This window comes from Protomyctophum bolini (assembly GCF_963924005.1).
Source record: "Protomyctophum bolini genome assembly, chromosome: 10".
Taxonomy (NCBI): domain Eukaryota; kingdom Metazoa; phylum Chordata; class Actinopteri; order Myctophiformes; family Myctophidae; genus Protomyctophum; species Protomyctophum bolini.
In genome coordinates this window covers 29,526,876-29,550,247 of record NC_137871.1, presented here as the reverse complement: position 1 = coordinate 29,550,247, position 23,372 = coordinate 29,526,876, and the positions used below count along the sequence as shown (strand labels likewise).

General features: G+C 41.5%; 1 protein-coding gene across 1 annotated transcript in view; it reads right to left on the bottom strand.

Annotated features, from left to right (window-relative positions):
- The window catches only part of tnmd (tenomodulin), a 54,294-nt gene that overhangs the window by 11,813 nt on the left and 19,109 nt on the right, over nt 1-23,372 (bottom strand). Inside the window, exons 3-4 of the mRNA XM_080774763.1 lie at nt 7,576-7,716; nt 3,526-3,633 (exon numbers count right to left, since the gene is read on the bottom strand). Coding sequence (XP_080630889.1) covers nt 3,526-3,633; nt 7,576-7,716 — 249 coding nt within the window. The remainder of the gene's footprint in view (nt 1-3,525; nt 3,634-7,575; nt 7,717-23,372) is intronic.

The following is a 23,372-nucleotide window of genomic DNA, read 5'->3' as shown; positions in this document are numbered from 1 at the left end:
AATTTGTTGATACTGTAGTTCATGAGCTGTAAAGTAAACTATTATTGCTTAATGATAGCGACCGCATGTCACTGTTGTCTAATAGAGATATATGAAGGGGGTTTGGTAATGCCTTCCCCCAACAGTGCAGATATTTATTTTCTTCATGTATATGTAAATGCATAAACAAACAAAGCCCTCTACCCATTCCCTTGTTAATTAGCAAAGCCGAGCAGGAAAGCAGTTCACTTTGACAAATGTTTTTACAAGGTGATTTTCTCCCAGTCTAAAGCTTAATTGCACATTAGTAAAGCTTGATGTAGAATCCTGGGGGCTATGGTAGGAGCAGGGATCATTAATATTAGGTCATGCTCCCATCCTCCTGTTCACTGCTGTCACTCTTCTTTATATTCCAACACAATCGCTCTCCTCGCCTAATTTCATTTGCGGATAAAGGCGATAGATAACCTGCGGAGAAGAAAGCAGTCAAAGAACACAACACTCGGCACGTTCCGTCAGATCAAAGACGGTGCTCTGGCGTGGGTGGTTTTTGTGCTTATCCAAGCCTTTGACACAGTTTTCTCTCACTTTTCTAGCCCGGGCCAGATCACACTATTCTAATGATGACTCGGTGGACAGACTGCTCTGGTGGGTGGGCGGTAGTAGTATGCAGTGTTTACAATTCCCTAGACAGCAGAAATTAAAATAAAACTCATCCGACACATCCGCTGCTCTCTAATTGGACCTTGTGAGCCTTTCCTGAAAAGTGAACGGAGGTCACGACACAGGGCTTGCAAAATGCAACATTGACTTCACAGTTGAGAAACGTATGCAATAAGTAGAGAGCTAGGGGGAGCTGGTAAAGTAAAGCAGGTTACCGGGTATTTCACAATGGCTGGAAGGCGTACGTCTTCTACCCTCCTAGCCATTGTAAAATACCCGGTAAGCTGGGGCCTCGAGTGGCTTATTGCTTTTCTAAAACGGTTACAAACATATAGCAATATTAACCTAATAAAACTATTACATTCACAAAAGTAGCTACGCTTTGCGCCACCAGAGCGAGCCACATCACTTCCTTGTTTTGCTCCGCAAGTAGGCGGGAGAATAGCGTTTGATGTCTTTACGTTCACACATTCACAGTCATATGAGCCGGGCTGTGCTTAGACTCCTGCATGGCATGGGTTTGTAAGGCAATCAAGCGCTCCCCTTCCCCAGTTCAGTGTGGGTTAACGGTAACCAGCCAATCAGAATCAAGTATCGGGACTAACCAATACCAGTTGACAAACAAAAAAATATACATTACATTTTCTTTTCTTTTTGCTACATTATATATTGTGACATAAACTGTTTTTGTGTTGGACATTGGTGAATGATGGTAATTTGGCTTGTGGGCCCAGTCCCTGGTGTATTTATCTGAGCTCACACAGCACACACAACTTACTTACACAGTGTGACACAGTGTGAACATACACAAAAGAATGGAACAGATTTCACTGAGTAAAAGTGGAGCAAAACAAACTGAGTACAGCTATGCACATTATTCCGTTTCTTTTTTTCATTGTGTTTGTCTGTGTATTGTTTTTCCTGTTTACACCTATTGTCTGTGTGGGAGGTTCTGGATTGGCAGGCAAGCTTTGGTCATCCATATTAAACGAGTGTTTAATGGAGCAAGTGTCATCCATTGACAATGTTGCGGGGTGCGAGGGAAAAGCCCTGGGATTACTTTCTCCGATGTTTCATAGAGGGAACAAATTGAAAATGAAGAAAGAAATGCTGGCAAACAATTCATGTTTGTCACCAGGTTCTACTCCCCGGGAGCTTTATTTCCTTATCAGCCACTTGCAGTTTTCCCTCCAGTTTTTTCCCATTGTTTTTCACCTCTGCTTTATAGCCTGCCTCGCTTGCTCTGAGCCCCATGTCAGCCAAGCCTACGGCTATGGCTGAGCTAGGAACCATTAGTGCTTGGCTTTAACCCCAGTGAGCTTCATGTGGTCACCACCTGAGGTGAGACCTGCTCTGGGCTTCATCAGGGGAACATGTGGGAGGATTCTCATGCAACATGGATCACAGGCTGCCTCTCTAATCTGACGGGAGGTCGTGTCAAGGACAAGCTGCCATCTACTGACCACTTGTTGGAGAAAAGTATTCAAGTTTTTTCCCCTCCTCTTTGTCTGTGTGAATAGGATGGAGTAATATGACAATCATCAAAAGTAGTATTACACCCGTGTCCAATGTATTGTAGGCACTCTAGTTTGCTTGACTGTCACAGCTGTAACTTTAACAGTCTCATTGGCCGTCCGGTGGTTAAGTATAATAAAACATACTGTGCAGACTTCATTCTGTGGCCTGTACTGGCATTGTGCAGAAACACTTGCCACTGTCAGTGGTTTGTAAGAATAGCTCTGGACACACAGATAGTCCGACAGACAGTCAAGATTGTTTTTATGATGCGGCTCTGCAGGGGTTCATTGTAAGAGTGTCTGTCTGGACATCATAGATGATTGACATCACAAGCAATAACATTACAAGTCCATATATATATATAGTTGTCTTACTCCAAGGGATTGAGTTTAGGGAATGAATATGTGCTTTATTATGCTTAATTCTCTGAAATAACCACACTCCTCTCTATGACTTTAGATGAGTTAATTTGAGAGCTGAGAATGAAGCCAATTAGGTTCCACAGTAAAACATAAATGGTAGAGACATATGGTGCTGCCTGAGCAATTAGTATCTGTAAACATGGATCAGACAATAGGGAGATGAGAGAAGGCCGATGCAGTCTGTTTTTCAGCCAGAACATGTGTTCTTAAAAGTAAAATAAGGATGCTTGAATTTAAGAGAGCGTACAGACAATGGGTTTATACAGGTTTCAGAATAAAGCGGGGAACAGAGAGTGTCAGATATTGCCGGTTACTTCTATGCCGTTGTGAAATGTAAATGAATGCGGTAGCAGCAGAAACATTCCAGGGAAGGATTTTCTCTTTGAATACATAGCCAACTCAGCATATTGCAGTGTGTCTGGAAATTGGATATTTGATTGATAGAATTTTCTTCCATCTCTCTTGCTGAAGTTCACGTGCGGTTTTAAGACCCAGAGAAAAAAGATGAACCGCTGAACTTGTAGTGGAGTCTAGCGAAATGTACGACGAAAGCATCTCTTTTTTAAATGTATTTTTTTTAAATACAATTTTAATGGCTTACCTCTCTCTCAGACCTCTCTACCCCTTAAGGGTATTTGGGTAGAGTTTCTGGAAGGATATGATTAAAAATTAATATTGGCTCAAGATTGACAGCAAACACCATTTGATGTGAGCCACAAAGGGGCTACGGGTCTGTGGGCAGCTTTCTGGCGGATTCATAGGCACTACAAACCCAAGTTTATATTTCTAGTGAGAGAGGCGGGGGAGATGGACAGGCTGAGGATTTCTTTTGTGGAGCTCACATCGCTCTTCTCTTGATATCTGCCTACTATATGCATGAGCAATTCTGTGGCGCAGGCGAGCATCTGAGGTAGAGACAGCTTATTGAGGAGACATACTGTACCAGAAACTGTGTGTCCTCTGCCTCCACCTCAGTCACTGTAGGAAGACTCCGGGTTTGGGTCTTGATGTAGCACCTCTGATGTTTGGCAAACCTGATCCCAGTGATTCCCTTTTTGAAACAAAAAAAAGGAGAAAGAAATTAATCAGACATTCGGATCGTAGGCCTATCATATATTAATTGCCCTCTCTGTGTTGTTTTTGGTTGATAATCAAAACTCTAACCAACTAGAACCCTTGCGTCCCTATTTGTGCATGTCATCATAATAAAATTGGCAAATCCAAAGATAGTCGAACTACTGCATTGTGAGATTGTAGATTGGCTATTTTCTTTATTTTTTATTTTTTAATTTTTTGTGGCTTTCGCCTTTTTAGGCTGACAGGAAATGGGGAGAAAGATGGGGGGAAGCCGTCAGGATCGGGGGTCGAACGGTCTGAGCCATGGCCCAGGCCGTAGATTGACTATTTTCAGCAAAGACATTTGGGGTTGAGGGGAAAAAAAGGAGTTGGCTTGGTTTAATTGGTTTAAAAGTGAAAACCTAGTTGGCGAGGTGTGCTCTGATCTTTTCCTGTTGTTGTTGTTGTTTGTGTGGTTCAACACCAACGACTGCTCGCTCAGCCATTGCGACACAGCCGATTGCTACTGGAAGCGACAGGGCTGAGCGTTGTGAGGGCTTCACTGCGGCTGAACAATACTTCATTATGGGATACATCTCACAAAGGAGCCGAGTGCATTGTTGGGAATGAAGTGTTTTCTACAGAGCGTGCCCCCATTGAATTAGCCAGTCATAGGTCCCTGTCACTCTTTTAATCTGTGCAGTCAAGTGAGGAGAGCCACTCTCTTCAGCTGATGATCACCCACCATGTGGACTCGCTCCCCATTCTGCGCTCTGACACGGAGAGAGCCTCGGCGGCAGACAAGAAAGACCTGTTAATTCTCTCTCCCGGCGCCACCTTATGTTAATCTACGGTGTTCGGCTGGAATATAAGGCTGAGCCTGATCAGATTGTATCCAATTTATCCTTTGCCGAACGGAGTGGCTCGTTCAGAATACTGTATGAGAATAAGACTGCGGGATCTACATCTGCCACAGACACTTTAATGTTGTATCAAGAGAAGATTGTGTAAGCGGCGGCATGAAAATGGACTTGATTCCATCTTAATTTAATTACACTGACACGGTGATTGCTATGACATCTCTTTTAAATCGGATAATTTAGGCCATACGAGGTGCTGCAATACCCCCCCCCCCCCTCTGCCACTCTGAAAAGCAGACACTGGCTTGCTCAAGACATGGCTGTCAAAGAGCACTGCATGTAATCTCATATTTGTGGGGAGAAGATGGGGCACTAATAGTCTCAAACACAAAAGCATAATGTTTATGCCGGGCTTTATGGTGATGAGTCGCTGTTTAATTTGGGCTCTACTGTAATGGCAAGCCACGGCGCAAGGAGGATGGGACAATCTTGTGATGAGATGTGATGATTACTGAAGTTGGTCAAGCAGAAAATGAAAAAAGACACATCATTACATACATAAGGAATGGAAACGGGATGAGGCCTTGAGAGACGGCGCTGGAATCCGTGGGCTGTCTACAGACAGTATACACGTCTGTGAGCAATGTTTTGATTGGAGGCTTATAGTACCTTGCAATCTCAGAGAAAGGTTAGTGGAGGCTGTTCTAATCATTGTCACACGAGCAGCATATCCCCCGAACACTATGAGGGACTGTCAGCGCAGGCACTGTCTGGAGGACACAAACATTAAAGATGCACCGCCACCTTTATTAACCACTTAAAGTTAGTTAACCGGAGTCCCCCAGTGCTCTATACTAGGCCCCCTCCTGTTTTCACTCTTTGCAGAAAATTGCAGCCATGTACGAGAATAGGGAAGACATTTCATGACATTCACTTGATCACCTCGATTACACCCACACAACCTGACCAATTCTGAAGCCTTTTGAGCTGCAATGAAAACAGGCAAAATCCCTCAACAGTGACATCTGCTGGCAAATTGTTATGTCATATATGGGATTTGTGGACTGTTACATCACAGTCCACAGGCAAATCAGAGCACTTGTTTGAGCAAGAAAACCCCAGACCACAGAAAATCTACTGAATGTAATTTTTTATGGTGTTAATGAGATCAGAAAACCTGATCAAGCAGCAATGACTTATTAGCACTTCCAGTGCTTTATCAATGGCATATCATAGCATACCAGTACAACACTCCATTACGTAATAGCTGCCGCATAACTGTGTCTTAAATACGTTTTCAATACAACTATTATTATAAGCAACTATTTTAGGTTCTAATAGGTTAGAAGAAACACCTACAGTGGACAGGTGCGTCAGATAACTGGAACTGGAGAACGAGAAAAAAGGATCCCGCACACTGTCTTCACTTAGAATTAGTTTTATTGAGCAATGTTTCCGTCATTCAGACCTTCATCAGGCATTATAATAGGTTAAATAACTAGATATCTATAGATCTGTAGAACTGGGGTTAGCTAATCAGATTTCACAGGAGGCTACCCCAGGTTACCTCATGGACAGGCCCTGAGCGACTCATAACAAGATTGTTGGACCGATATCTTGTTATATTCAAATAATGGCAGGACTAGTTTCGTATAAGGAAACACGATAAGGACTCCAGCCTCAGAGCTTCATTACAGCTATCTGGCACATTTCATGAATAAGGAAACCATTCTTATGTCAGCTCTCATTAAGGTGTTCATACAACACTTGCGTCATTTGAGGCACAGCTGTCGAACAGTGTCAATTTATTCAACAAAGTTTTCAGATGAATGTCTGAAGTTAATTCCCATGAATGTGCCATGTAGCAGTTATGAAGTGCTCATTCAGATGTTATGAATATTTTATGAGCCCAGAATTAATGTAAAATGTAACTCTGTCTGGTCGTCTCTGAGGAATTCTTATCAGTTCTTTGTCCGTCCATCCCTTTCAGAAAAGTGCCTGGTATTAGCCTGAAACAATGGTGAGAGGATTCTGCCTGTGGTCTGTTCTCCTAATGGCATAATCCCCCAATTTTCAATTTCTTGCTCAGCCCTTGGGCTCTGTGGAGATTGTTTTAGAGGTGGCTTTAGCGAGTGTAATGACACGCAGCATCCCTTTTCACACACACACACACACACACACACACACACACACACACACACACACACACACACACACACACACACACACACACACACACACACACACACACACACACACACACACACACTATATTCAGTATGAAAAATGTAGTTTATTCTTGTTCTTTTTCCTATTCCAATAGGATTTGAATTAGAGTGCTCCCTCAATTGTTAATCAGTCTCTTGGTGCAGGCTATAGGATCAAGTAAATCTCCCTGGTTGATTCGCCTCACTGACAGAAGGAGAGCAAGCCAATAGGGGGGGGGGTGTGTGTGTGTGTGTGTGTGCATGCATGCGCGTGCCATGGCGCATGAGCACATATCAATGTGCAATGTTATAGGCAGTTGAGACATACACTGAGACAGAGAGAAATGGAGAGAGAGAGGGGTGAGATGGACAGAATGTTACTGTCATAATGTCATAAGCTCTGTATTGTACTATACAGTGATTTCAGAAGACAGTCAAGGTGCCTTGTGGCATGCAGTGTGGCAAAAATGACATGATTCGGACACTGAAGCCTGAGTTATACTATTTATACCATAGTATACTACTTATACTATGGTGTCACTTGCCAAAAATAGCAGAAACGCGTCGTGAGGATGCTGTATTTATTCATTTTCACGAGTGACACCCATCGTACGAGACTCATGCATATGATATGCCATCGTGTTGTTACTATAGCAACCAATGCAGTTGTGACGTTGATGTATGAACAAATCCGACTCAGTCGTTCATGTGCAAATAACAATCAGTCCTAAATATCAGACATGAGAAACAAATCAGTACCTGAAGTCTGACTGTGAACAAAGCCATAGGGGAAAGAAGTCATGTGATCATTCATATATATAATCTTTCCAGTGAGTGAATACGTCACACTTTGTCTTTTGTTGAACTTACATTTTTGAAGTCGTGGACCTCCAGTACCTCGTCACTTCCGTTCCCCATTCTGAAGATCTCGATGCGGTGGGCGGGGTCAATTTCCAGGACGCTGTCCGTCTCCGTCCCGTCCAACACTGCCTTGTAGTGATGGTCGTACACCTGCACACACAGGAACCATGGCGCTGTTGATTTTGTCCACTAATACTGAGACAAAAGAAATTGCAGTTTTTTCACTGACAAAAACTAAATGGAAACTAAATTAACTGAAACTAACTAAAACTAACTAACTTGACAATTTCATCAACAAATAAAAACTATAACGTCAGGAAGGGACTAGTGGACAAGAGATCCAGTATTTATATTGTATATATAATATACAAGTCATTTTACACTTGGTTGCATGCTGAAAATAGCTGATCTACAAGCTCACAAGCTGTGAGTTTGTAGATCGGCAGCCATTTTGTGTAAAATCAGTTACGACGGCATCAAGGCACCGCCAAAATACATTTTAGTCGACTAAATTAACTGTAGATTTAGTTGACTGAAATTATGATATTTAGTCGACTAAAACTAGACTAACCGTAAAACATTCCAGGTGACTAAAATGTGACTAAAACTAAATGAAAACTATTCAAGAGACTATGACTAAAGCTAAAATCAAAAAATGGACACCGAACCAAGGGGTCAACAACAGCGCCCTGTAGTGATGCTCATACACCTGTCCTGCACATACTGTACAGAAACCGAGGGGTCAACCACGTGTAAATGCACAGATGTGTCCGTGGCAACACTTTTCCTTGAAAAAACTATTAGATTTTGTTTTTGTGGGTTGCTAGCCCCTCCTATATTCAGCTATTAGTGTAGATTTTTGTCCTACACAAACATTAAATTCCCATTGACAACGAATGGAGAATTCATTTTAATTTTTAGTCACATTTTAGTCACGCTGCGACGTGTTGTCGCGTTTTGAGCTTGTAGATCGGCTATTTTCAGCATGCAACCAATTATTGTAAAATGACTTGTACTGGATCTCTTGTCCACTAGTCCCTTACTAACATTTTAGTCTAGTTTTTATATGTTGATGAAATTGTCAATATATTTAGTCATCATAGCTTAGTTTTCATTTAGTTTCCATTTAGTTTTCCTCAGTGAAAAAACGTAGTCGACGAACACTTTTCATCCTTTTCCTAGTAGTATAGATGTATAGCTTATATGTATAGTTTCATTATAGATATTCCACTGTTACTTTCTTAGCTACGCATGTTTCATGATAAATGTCTTTATGTGATGTATTCCCATGCTTTTGTTCTTGCTTAATGTAAGTCGCTCTGGATTAAGAGCGTCTGCTAAATGCCTAAATTGTAAATTGTATCCTAGTTTTAGTCGACGAAATCAACACTGCCTGCATGTCAAGCTTGCATCATGCTGCTCAGCTGCAGTCTTTAGGTCTGTAATCTCCATTCACCTGCAGCAATGCTATCTGTCCCTCAAACACAAAATGTAATTGATACAATCTACACAAGGTTCAGCGATTGAGCCCCAGGCATTCAATCTGCGAGCTGCCATATATTCAAAACTTAGGCTCAGTGACAATAATCGCTAGTCCCCAGAATATATTTACATTTACAAGCTCCGAGCTTAAATGGGGGAAAAAAAATGCATCACAAGAAGTTTGCCTGAAGTAAGTAGTAGTAAATGTATTTTTTCCCAACGCCTCCTGTTTGGTTCTAGCTCCCCCCCCCCCCCCCCCCCCCTTGACTGTTCCCTTAAAGCGTGTTGTTTATCACAGCCGCTTGCTTATGTACTGTTCTCGGATACGCATGGATAGCTCTTAAAATTCCCTGTCTACAAAAATGATTCATGCCCACCAGCTGAAAATATGCTATTAATATTTATGTGAGGGCTGTGTTATGATGAGAAATATATTGCTGAGTTCATCTTCATCTGTCTCAGTGGCAAATCAAAGCCTGGCCAATGAGACGAGTGATTAATGAATATTATAAGTCCATCAGGAGTTATATCCCCCCCATGAAAAAACATTTGAAGGACCTCTAACATACTAGCCCAAAATCAGGCCTTACTTTATCATCCAGTACACAGTACAGTGCATTTAGCATGCTGTTGGTTCATTCACATGTTTTTATGGGAGAGCTGAGTAATAATTATCAAATATAACATAATTCTTAATAGACGATCACAGAAAGAATGGCACTGGAATATGAATCTCCATTAAGTACGGGTCACGATGGCCTTGTTACAAAACGGAGTTGAACCTAAAACACTACTTCATGGGAGGCCAAATTAAGAGTTAGAGTTCTATCTGAGCATTTTACTTCAATATTAACATGAAGGTTGCACAGGGGTAATAGATTCTGGGAACGTATTGATTAATACTAAATCAGTGAATTACATTTTCAGCAGGCAATCACTTTAGATGGAATTCCAGCAGTGAGATTCTACCCTCCTCACCAGGTTGAAATAGATAATAAATGTATTACAACAGTTTCACTTCAGCCGGTTCAATATCCAAAGCTGCTGCAGTGCAGTGTAATTGGCATTCTGAAAATAGAAATTAATGGCTTCAGTAGCTTCTCTTTAGTATGCTTTAAGGGTAGATGCGGCAGCGTGCTGCGAAACTTGTAATGCAATTTAGACACACAGAACCTATTCTGAGCGGAATTCATTCAGGGAAATAGCAGATCTACAAGCTCACAACATGCCGCAACACAATGTTTTGTGACTCATGCTTTGTGATTTGTAGATCGGCTATTGAAGAGGTTTGGTATAGGACGAAACAGGAAGGGCCCTAGTATAGAGCCCTTTGGAATCACATATATCTAAATGCGCAAAGACCCGCCCGGCAGCACTGTTATTACCAAGTAATAACAGTATACCAAGTATTATTATTATTTTCACAATTATATTACCTGATCCTCTTCTTCTTAAATACACTAGTTTGAAACTCTATACCGTCGTATGCATACATCTGTCGCGCAAATTATCAAAACATTAGAAAGTGGTCTGTGTAACTGTGTATCAGATTGTGAAAATATAATAATAAATAATATTAATAATAATACAATCATTGAAAGAAAGAACTAGTGTTTGAGCGTGATGCTTGCTTATTTTCTGGATATACATACTTTACTTTTACAATTTTGTCATGAGTAATTCAACACAAAGAATACTCGCACAAATAAATTGCATTATACAGTGCTGCCGGGCGGGTCTTTGCGCAACCGCTGCGTCATTTAGATATATGCTTGGGAATCTGGTCAACTACATATAAGGAAGTGTCACTGTATATTAAGGACGTTGTCAGAAAAAAATAATTAATTGTTCATGTAATTGTTCATGAAATTATCAGGATTGTGTAGTTTCAGTGACAAACTTCATCATCTTCAAGTTATGTATGTTTGCAGTTGATATCATGCACAGGAGATGGTGACGCACTATTCAGCGTTATATTGTGCGTTGTATGTTGATCCTTAAACCATGCACGCGAAACAGTGCTTTTTATCTGCTGGATATGTTTTGCACATGTTTTGCAAATCCTGCCTTCTGTACTGCCATCTATCAATTGTTCTTTTTTATCATTCACCTATGAATACATCTCTTCCTGTAACTGAAAATGTTGAGTGCTTGATTCTGTATCTGATTCACTGACAGAAACACTGGATCTGATATGATCTAACGTCAGTAAGACGCCCTGAGGGCGAGAAGTGAGGTCACGTGCACGCATCCGCCTGGGTGACAGCAGACTGCTGGGCGAGCGCTGGCGCTGTGGCATGGGGGGGTCAGATCAACATATGGAATGAATTCTGTACTGGCCATAAGAAGCGTGTCTTGAGTGTACAGGGTTTGATCAGGTCAGATCAACATATGGAATGTCAGAACAGGTATATAGAGATCTAAGGGTTGCAGCGGGGGCAGTGTATTGAGTGTACAGGGTTTGATGAGGGCCCAGGTAGGGCCAGTCTATGGGTAGGGCCTACAAGCTCACAATTCAGTGTTGGGCCTGGGCCTGTTGAGAACTCTAGTTTTCGCCGGCTGCTGGGTGCACCTGCACTAATAACTTTGGGGCGGGCCCGTCTAGAGTTTGAATGGATTATCAGTCAAAATGGAGAATAGGAGATCTAAGGGTTTGAGGTTTGAGGTCAGATGTAGAGTTGCTGCCCGGCTCCATATATGCAGATCTAGGTGATGATCCAGTCTTCTCCATGTATGGCTATCCAGGGTTTGATGAGGTCAGTGTTGTGATCTTCATATATGGAGACGGCCATATATGGTGGCGTGATGATGTGTCACGAGGCGTGAGGGACTTACGGCCATATATGGTGGCGTGACGTGTCATGAGGCGTGAGGGACTGACAGCCATATATGGTGGCGTGATGATGTGTCACGAGGCGTGAGGGACTTACGGCCATATATGGTGGCGTGACGTGTCATGAGGCGTGAGGGACTGACGGCCATATATGGAGGCTTGATGGACGGATCGACGGACTGACAGGTTTTGCAGGTTTTCATAGCAATCTGCGACCTACTGTACTGTCGCAATTACCGTCCACCCGCCTTGTGGGTGGATGGATGCCCATATACTGTATGGAAATAACTTTTAACTAGATTTGAACGGCCTGAAGATGTAGTATTGGACATTTGAGGTTATGTAATGACAACCAGTTTCTAAACCGTGACCTTTCTCAGAAACCTGTGCAGAAAACTCTTTCTCACCTACTGTAACAAAAGAGACTCATGGCTTTTCCAAGAAATAATGACAAAGAAAGTTAATTAGCTGTCCATATGGTCATAAGTAGGTGGTAAATGGCCAAGCAAAGACTCCAATTTAAATTACCTTCTGCATAAGGCTACGGTTACCTTGGTGTGTACTGTGTAAGCTTTTACTTGTGAGTCTTAACCACTTAAAGTCTTAAACCCTATATAATTTAGTTCATGCAACAACTAGCATCATGAATAGCATAGTGCATCGCAATGTATTGTGAGCTTGTACTGTAGATCGTCTGTTTTGCCTATTTTTTGTTTTGTTTGAACCGTCATTGTGAGCTGTGTGTGAGCTTGTAGATCTGTTCTCTGTGTGCTAATGTATGCAAATCTTTGAATATCATTTTTTTTTACCGAACATTTTAACTGAAATCTTTGCTCAGAGGTCTCTGGAAAAATTATTTTGACATTCGTAGGTTCGCAGTCAAATACATGTCCTTGACATGTAAAAGTTTGAGCACTTCTTCAATTAATTGAATACACACTATTCTGGAAACAAGCCATAATGCTTTCTTGAGTTCAATCCTTTTAACATTGTTTGTTTTAAACTGCACTTTTCTGTGCTTAAAAAAAGGTCAATCAATCAATCAAGCAAGCACCACTGATATAGCAACATTTTTCAGAAAACCTTTAGGATTTGCATTTGAAGATATTTGTAGGTCTAAATGGGTTAAGATACTCATGTGATATATACTGTATCATCCTCTAATTATCTCAATTGTTGTGTTCTAAGAACACAACAGGGTGCCAGAAATGACACATACTGTACACATACAAACTGTAGTTTTTATTTCAGAGATAGCAGCAAAGCAACAGCAACAAGAAAATGTTCTTCTTTGAATTATGTTTTTCTTTTTTCTTTCTTTTGCTAAAGCAGCAAATTTATTTGAACATGTCAAGGTCATATTCCAAACCAAAACTCTGTGGCAAAGTGAGCACAATCATTGCAAAAAAAGAAAGCCCCCCCCCCTGCCCACCCACTCCAAATTGTATTTCATTTTTTATAATAATAGAATAGAAGCCTGAGGAAGGTCTTCACAACTGAAACGTTGCTTTGCTTCATTAAACCTTTCTCTTGTACCTTGCAAGTTGGCAATTTGCTGTGTGCACTGTGCAGGTTTATTCTTTTATTATTATAATAAGAAATAATAATGCTGGAACTGTGGAACCCAAAGTTCCATCCTGTTGCGTAATCGTAAATTGGCCTTTCACTTTGTCTAATGCGCCGTTGACTATGCCTGTTCAAAGTTTGCATTTTCAATTGATGTCTGTACCCTTTGGCCAATGGTGGTGGGCAGTGGGCTTCATGTCTAAGCATGGTGACATAGCCATATTGCTGCATTTCGTAAAAAACAACTGCACACTTTGGCCTGGAGCGCAGACAGAAGAAATTATTCATAATTCAAAATAGTGGGTGATCTAAAGGTCAGAGGTCAAAAGTCAGAACACAAAGTTCCCTGTATCACATTTGTTCGGCATGAGGAGACGCATAATTATGCGTGTCAAAGTTGTATTGCTGACGGTCGAACGGTTCATGAGCTACAGTATGCCTGTTCAAAGTTAGCATTTTCAATTGAGTGCTATAAGCAGTAAGCACCACCCTTTGGCCAATGGTTGTGGGCTTTGCGTCTTCTCTGTTTACAATTGCCCTCTACCATATTAACGCGTTTCGCAGAAACCGACTGCACGGTTAAGCCAGAACTGCAGTAAGTGGCGGAAGAAGGAGAAGAAACAAGAAATTACTCAAGTCATTATATCGGCTTGCATTCCATTCTCTATTGTCCTTTAGTGAGGCTTTCTGTAGTCGCGTTTGCAGTCTGTAGTCATGGTGCGGTGGGAGAGAGGCTAGGAGAGCGGGCTTAGTGTCCCATTGGCCGTGTGGCTTAGTGTCCCTTTGGGCCGTATAGGCCTAGTTTCCCATTGGCTTAGACTAGAGGCCAGCCAATCATGAAAATCTCGCCACTAGACCATGTGACTAGCTAGTAAGTTTGATCATTGATCAGCTCTGCAAGCTGATAAAAAAACATACAAATACAATGAGGGACCATAGGCCCTTCGGGCTTGGCCCCTCAAATATCCATGAATTCAAGTCGATAGAAAACAAAATCACACCTGTGTGAAGTGAGCAGTGCAACTCATTCTTCTATTGTTATAGTTACTGTACTGTATTGTAGTGCAGTGGTTCCCAAACATTTTCATGTCAAGGACCCCCAAATTGATACTCATTAGCCCGCAGACCCCCATTAGAAAATACATGCCAGGGACCCGCATAAGAGAAGATTTTTACGGCTCTAGCAGTGATTCTCAACCCGTTTAATTTCAAGGACCCCCAGTTTGACATGCATTAGTGATTAGTCTATATGGATAGTGTCTGTGAAAGTCTATTCTCCAGGCTGGGAAGCGTCTTAGGTCCCTAGCTTCTCTCGAAAATGCACTTTGTGCCATTTAAGAGCATAAATCGAATAATATAGTATGTTTTTATGCAACAAATCAACATCACATGCAACTAACAGCTAGCAGCATGGAAAGAATAAAAATGGCACAAAGTGCATTTTAGAGAGAAGCTAGGGACCGGAGACGCACGCTTCCCAGCCTGGAGAATAGACTTTCACCAACACAAAACAGGCTTTGTTTTGGTGATAAGCGGAGTATTTTTGTTTATTTTCGGTAAAAAGGTTGGACCGCTCGCACAGCAGGGGAATTTACCCGTGTGCGCAAAGGCATTCCCGTCAGGGCATTAGTGAGATACTCGCGATAAGCACTGGACCAGGGCTGGGATGCAGGGACGCACATACATACATACATACAGTACATACATACATACGGACACACATACTGTACATACGGACACACAACGTAATGGAGCAGAGAGACCGCTCAAAAAGTCATAGGGGTGAACTCTCCCTTAAATCTATGCACGTTTCGATTACATATCCATCGTACGTTTGCTAATGAGATAAGCTTCACAGCATGGAGGACAGTGTGTGTGTGTGGGGGGGGGGGGACTGTGCAGAAACCTCCTCATGACAATGGCTTGTTTATTCTTACACTTTTCTCTGAGGTGGACTTTAACGACCTCCATCCAGATGCTTTCATACAACACACACACGCGCGGTACACCCACGGTGAGAGCGAGAGAGAATGAGAAACTGCAGGCACAACCAGGCGCACAGGTTGTTGTTGTTTTGTGTGAATGGCTCTGGCGTGGCACTGGAAGACATTAAACAAAGGTCATGCTGATATTGTCATAGGTGAGTGGGTAGCAGAGGGGATAGTGTTGGTGTGTGTGTGTTTGTGTGGCGCTGTGCGTTCATGTGGGGGAGAGCTGGTTTGCCAGAAAGGGCGGGATGAGTTGATGACAATATGTGCCCCAGTTAGTTGTCCTTGAAGGTTGGACGATAGAGGCTCTAGTCAGGTGGAACCGGATGCCTGTCACTCACAGCGGGGGAGAGCAGGGCATTGTGAGGTGGACCCTTCACACAGCACCAGATCTCCGGGGAGCCCTAGGCAGCCCTGTGATGGATCGAGGTGGGCGGGCGCTCAGACAACCAACCATGTGGGGCAACAATCAGTCCTATTTTAATTATAGTCCTGTTTCTGTACTCATCTGGTTGTGTTCAAATGTGAGAGGGTCTCGTTTAGATTTGGCCTGACAAACTTCACAAGGCTTTTATTTTATTTTATTGTTTACGAGACAGTTTCTTGGGTAATACAGCAGGCACTGCAGGCAGCTTTATAACTGAGCTGCAGGTACTTGTGTTGCCACCCACTTATGGAGAAGTCATCTGACTCTTCCACTGCAAAGCTTTGAGAAACTCTGAGATTTTTGTTGTTTTCAAGACAGTGTCTTGTTGAATTATCAACAGCATGTAGCAGCAGTAGAACTGGGTCTCAGGTACTTTAGTTGCCTCCCAGGTATAGAGAAGTCATTCGACTCTTTTATTGCAAAGCTTAAACCTGGAACAGCTGGGCTTGTCAGGGGGTGGGGAGACAGTTGTTTATCCCTGCTTTCTTGTGACGTATCAGAAGCCCCCCCCCCCCTCTAGCTCTCTCACACAAACACACTCTCTCTGTCTTTCTTTCCTGGCTCCCCACTCTAGCAGAGCAAACTCCACTGGTTCCTTGTCCTCCAGGAGCAGAATGCGGCAGGGCGCATATTTTACAGACCTGGAGGCGAGGTAGAAGTCTCCCAAGGGGTTTGGACTGCCATTTGAAATGTTGTTTTAGCTGACTTTTTCTTTCTCTTAAATTCTTCCTTTATTTTCTTTCTTTCTTTTTTAAACGGTGAAAGGCAACATCTCTGTTACGCATTGCAAATGGCCACTGTTGCAGAGGTGCAGCAAAAGATTGAAGCTTTCCACCACCATAATTAATCCCCCCATAGAATTGTGTAATACAAAGAGATGGACAACCTAGTCAGTCACACAATAAATACAAAAACAAGATGAGAGATAAACAAGAGGCAAACAAACTAGGGACAATTCACATAAATATTTGCCATTAAGTAGAGAAGATATACTGTAGAAGGAGAAAAAGCTAAAATGCTCCTACGGATGTGTTAAAGGAAAATGAAGACCCACAGGGGAAATAACTATACCACCCAGAACAGATCAATCGGAGACAGTGGTGCAGATGGCTTTCACACATGTAAACACAAGTTCAATAATATCTGTGCGTGTGTGTGAGAGAGAGTGCCTGTATATATATAATATGTGTTCTCTTGTATTCTGTAATATCCATTAGGGTTGAGCAATTAACAGGAGATAGATCTAAACCAACATTTAGAACCAGTAACCGACTGCTCATATAGGTAAATCGAATAATCTAGTATGTTTTTATGCAACAAATCAACATTCTCTCTCTCTCTCTCTCTCTCTCTCTTCTTTTTTTTTTTCTTTTTCAAACAAGACTTTGTTGTACAATGGTGTGCTACTTTCATAAAAGTTAGAAATAATCATGATATTGATTCTTTTAAAGTCATATCAAGTCATATCAGTCACCCTTATATGCATGGTATTATTATTTTTTTGTTATCAAATGTTTTTTTATTTAAGACAATAAATTACAATAAGATGTTAACACCATGAATGAATAAAGAAAACAAAACACATGTAAAAACAACACATAACAGCAAAAGCAAGGAACACAAAAACAAACAATCCCACCCACCCCTCCCCCCGGGACCAAAGATGCCACAAAAAGACAATGTCAGGACTCCTACCACTGTGCAATGGGAACATACAATAAATAAATAATAATGACTAAATCATGTCCTTAACCAAATCTGCAATACCAGACCAAATCTCAATGTTTTCCTCTTTTATGCATGGTATTATTGTTATCATATGCATGTCAATGGCACAAGTATGTCAAATGTACACGAGAGAGAGAGAGAGAGATTGTGTCATGTCTGGAGACATGGGGATTATGCTTGTGGACATTGATTACCAGGCCTGTCAACTCCCAGGGCCTGTAGAATATGGATAAATGGAGTAGGAAAGCTCAGGGCCCGCCAAACATATCCAGGCTGCTGTTTGGTGATGCCTTCTGAAGGCAGACAGCTGTTCTTGGATGCAAGCCAGCTTGGAAAATTCAATTTAGAAAAGAGTGGTCAGTCGCTAATGCATCATCAACTTAGTTGGTACGAGGGAAAATGGGCCCACTGATGGTGTGCGATATCAATCTCAGTGAGGACTGCCTGACAGCAGACGGAATACAATGCAGTGCAACGTATTGCAGAGGATGTACAGTAAAACGAATGGGCTCATTTTGTGACATCAATATCAGATGTACGCTCCAGCCACACTATGCATTTTGCTTCTTGTTGTGCTTTGTCTGATCACGCCAGTGAGCAGTTTCGACTCGCCATCAATGCCAATTTCTCCTTTTCCTTGATTATATTATTTCTGATCACTGTTGAGAGATGTTGTTCAGAGACACTCAACATTTACTGATGAGCCTTGTGGCGATTGTGGCGGGCCTAATTTAACCAAACATCTGCTATTAGTGGCCAGAACTTTATAAGCCCATTGGCATACATGTCATCACTTGCCCATTATTTTTATATGCTGGCACTCAGTCTGAACACCATGAAGGCTGCTAACTCATTCAGGATGGGAACCCCTTTTGGTGTTTTACCCCTTCAGGATGGGAACCCCTTTTGGTGTTTTACCCCTTCGGCATGGGAACCCCTTTTGGGGTTCTTGTTGCTATGTAGTATAGTTACAGTATATTAGCAGCATGACATTTATGTCATTTTTGAATGAATATTTAAAAAAATAAAAAGCAGAAAACTTAGTTCAGTATTTAGAAGGCGTTTTAGAAAATGGGTTAATCAGATTGTGTTTTGCATACTGCTCTTGGTCAGTTGTTGTGATAGACAAATAATCATACATGGCCTTTTGTAACCCAAGTGGAGAAAAACCTTTCAATTATAGCATGTACAGGCATTACATGGCATTTGTAGGCATTTTTTTCCCTCAACTTTCAACAGGGGAACGTAAACATGTGCCAAGTCAATGTAATGAAAGGACACCAAATCAGGAACAAGCTCTAAATATAAATACTTGTAAGGCATTGAAACACTGGTGCATTGTAATTACAACCGCTCTTGTGTGGTTTTGTTAATTGTGGAGGTATATACATTGCTTTGCCGGATACTAGGAAAGGAGAAACAGTGCTGAAATTTGCCTAGCTTCTCTTTAACTTTGAGACCTCTCCAATTTCTATCAATAGCCCTGTTAAAGCTTTGACTTGAAGTCTATACTGAACTTTGGCCATCTGCATGGTAGACAAAAAGCAAAACCAAAAAAAACAAATGTAATCTTAATCTATTCTAGTCTTACAGAAAAGCATAATCAGCATTGCATATTGTGCATTCTCACCAAATTTGTCTTGGCTTAAATGTTTGTTGGAAGCCACACAAAAAGCACAGTCTGTATTTGTGGTATGTAGCATTTAGCGGAGCGTTAGGAACTGGTTAGATTGCTTTTGGGAATTCACCCAAGCGATTACTTTAAGTATTAGTTTAATGTTAAAATTCTTTGCAGACATTTTTTGCAGAACTCTACACTCTAAAGGGCTCTACAAAGACTCAGTGGATTCATTGTGCAAACAATTGGCTTGAGGCTTTGAAGTAACCTATAAGGGTCGCTAACCTTTTTGACTATTTATTTTCCTGATAGTCAGCGTGCCATGTCAATACTATGTTGAATTATGACCACAGCAAAATAAAAAAACATTCCAACAGATGTTGATTGTCCATAAATATAACATCTCTTTCTTCTTCTGGACTATTTCATTCACATCAGGAGGACATTGTAAGGATCATTATAAATAAGCTACCTATCTCCTAGACTCCCTCCCCAGTCACAGTTACAATTTACAATGTAGGCATTTAGCAGACGCTCTTAATCCAGAGCGATTTACATTAAGCAAGAACAAAAAGCATGGCAATGCATCACATACATAAAAAGTAGTTATCATGAAACATGCGTAAGGTAAGAACGTAACAGTGGAATATCTATATAATGAAACTGTACTGTACTGTACTGTACTGTACTGTACTGTACTGTACTGTACTGTATACATTTGAGAGAGAGCTTAATTTAATAATAAAAAAGCAAAATCCTCTCTCTCACACTTATGCCAGTGTTCCAGTGATCAGCCTTCACTGTGCCAATGTTGGCCCCCGTGTCTAAGATTGCCTACCCTTGGCTTAGAGGATTTCTTAGACAGCAGCCAGTATTTCTAAACAAGATAAGGCTTTTCCATCCCCTCCCGTCCCATTGGTGTGGGAGGTTATTCTGTTTACCTTGGCCATGGTAGGATCGGATATTTCATATGTGTCTAGGCAAAACATTTCCAGAATTCTCTGTAGAATTGTCACACCAAATTTGACATCTGAGTGATAGACAAATAGACACTTCTATATAATCAAAGAACAGAACAGGAATTCATCATAAAGGAGGTTAAAAGGGAAAATAAACATATACAGTGAGGGGAAAAGGGGGTGGGCGGTGGGGGGGGATTCAGATTTTTACGGGGGCCAGTTCGAATTGCAGCCGTCCGTACGTAGGTGCCCTTTGAGAGCGGTTTTGAAGCAGTCAAGGGATTCGCATTTCCTATACCTTCAATCCCTACAGCAACAAAAGTGAAGTTCATGTACAATTCACCAGTGAACTAGAAAAGAGAGCTAAAGTCCACTCACATTGCCTGTTTATAAAACATACTTGTCAGCACTGTTTAATAGTTTTCCTTTTAAGTTTTTACTAATGCAGCTCAGTGGCCTTGCATATAGTGTCTGCCCTGAGATTTGCAGGTTGGCGGTTCAATCCTTGGCTGAGTCATACCAAAGACTATAAAATGGTACCCAATTGCTCCCTGCTTGGCATTCAGCATCAACGGTTGGACTTGGAGTCCAAGTCCCTGCAACATACTAGCACCATTCTTGGTCACCAGTGTTATAACCATTCTGTATTGGGTCCTTAATTGTGCAAACGAGGTGCTCTAAATTAAAGCAATGTTCTTTTTTTATACCCTTCAAAAACTGCTCTTGAAGGAGCAAAAATCAGTTGCCCTTTAAAATGCAATGGCCTCCTGTCATACCCCTTTCCCTTTTACTCAGTAATCCATCATGGAGATAACGAAGGAATTTCAAGAACATAATTGTAGGGTAACTAAAGTGGAATTTCAGCTCCATTCAGAAATTATGATGCAGCTGCATCGTGTTTATGTTCCTGAAATCAAGCCGGCATTCACCAGCTTCATCATGCACCATCCTGGACGTAGTGCACCACTCTCCTCCGTCATCCTGCTCGTACGTGAAAGGAGTGTAATGACCCACTTTCTCTCCTTGTCCCCTGGCGACTCTGTGTCGCTTGCCACATTTGACCACCTTGCTGTGGTCGGCTACAGTCTGCAGCTGCTGTTAATTTGCAGGAGCCCCGTGCGCACCCCTTTTTTCAGCTCCAAAGCATATATGACTAATCACACCAGCCATTTTAAACAACTTGAGCTCTCTGTGGCAATAAATCACCTTGATACGTGCTACTGTGACTATAATAGAGCTACGTCCAGGAGGGAGGAGAGTGAGGGAGCTTTGGGAATATTCTGTCTACTCTCGGTCAACATGCTGTTGTGAAGCAAACACAGGCTCTAGGAAACATTGTTGTCTGATGTACCGTTTGTTTCCAACACAAATCTAAAGGAAAAAGTGTTTTTATTTATTTTGCACTACAGTACAGGGAATAAAGTTTTTCTCATGTATTTTGAAAGTCACTGCTATAGAAGTCTTAACTCAACTCTGGATACTCCAGCCTGAGTTTTACATTTCTATTTACTTTGTTCCTTCCTAGTATTATTCCTCTTTACATCGTCCATGTATCTTTGTACTTGTCAACGGCGCACTGTAACGGTGTAACCCAATGAACAAACTCAGTCTTGTGAAGAGAGCATTGAATAATCCTGTCTCGGATTACCAAAGACAAATTTCTACTGTTTAAGTTTGACCAATCTCCTGTCATGAGAGTGTAGTCCAAAAATTCTGTGCGTTTTGCATTGGTTAAGTAGCTGATCACTAACATGTTAGTTAGTGTCGAAGTGTCCTTGACAAAGAATCTGAACCCCTAATTGCTCCCGACGCTAGCATGCTTTCTTCTGCCATCGGTGTATGAATGAGGGAATGTAATGCACATGCAGTCTATGTAAAGCCGAAGCTATATAAATGCACCATTTACCATTTAACATGGGGTCGAATCCAACGTGGTGCATCTGGCCCAAGACAAAAAAATTTAAAGACCTGCTATCTGCTTTAAGTACAGTTGGTGGCTGTCTTTTTACGAAGACTGGAAGCATGTTGGAGTCTATTAATTCCAATGGAAGAATGAACGTGAACACAGATTCTGAACTATTCTTTAGCCTCATGGTCACTGAACTATCATTGTGTGTGTGTGTGTGTGTGTGTGTGTGTGTGTGTGTGTGTGTGTGTGTGTGTGTGTGTGTGTGTGTGTGTGTGTGTGTGTGTGTGTGTGTGTGTGTGTGTGTGTGTGTGTGTGTGTGTGTGTGTGTGGTGTGTGAGAAAGAAAAAAAGATAACTCTTATCAACCTTTCTCTGTCCCAGCAACACACTCTGCCAAATATAATTTCGATGGTCCTTGACATGAAACATTGATATAGCAACATATGTTTTTCAGAATTTGTAGACTCTGCCTCAGGTCTTAATGATTTAATTTGAAGAAAAGATGAGTAACAAATATATATATTCGGCTGCTCTAAAAAACAAAAACTCAAGACTGATACATAAAATCGGTATATGGAAGTGCGTGACCTTTGAGCCAGGCAGCCATCATGAGACTGACCTCTACTGTCTCCTTGTTGCCCTGCTGGTTTTCATCCACACCACCTCCTCCTCCTAATTAACAAGGGTGTGTGATGGACTCCTGTAGCTAAGTGACCTTTAAGGAACAGCTTGTGAGAGATGCAAGTCTGTAGTTGTAGTTAAATGTATGGTATACTTTTTCCCGGATGAAGAACATTTGCTGGAAATGGAGACAAGGATTTTTCCCCAAGTATTTTCGATTTACTACCACTCACATTCACTTTGTAATATCGGTGATATGGAACATCATTATTCATGGAATCGTAGAAAATTATCTAAATCGTGACTTCAGTGTCAGTGTTCTTATACAGCACTGATTTGCTGTATGTTTCTCAAAATGCAATTTTGCAAGGAAAGCAGTAAAAGTGTACTGCGTATACATTTGGTAAAGTGCAAGAATTTCAACTTTGTTAAATATAACAGCAGCTCCAGTGGACTTTCTGTGGTTTATTCGGGCTTTCAAAGTTACAAACAAAGCACCATGTGTGTCAGCGTCTCTCTGCTTTTATGATCACACTCACAATATGATATTCTCAGAACAGCGAATCCCACAGGACAGTGAGTTTCACCACTGTCTTATTACTACACAGAAAACTTGTTAGCTGTGTCTGTACAAGGTAGACCGTTGGGTACAGTCCCTAAGAGACCTGCCGAGAGA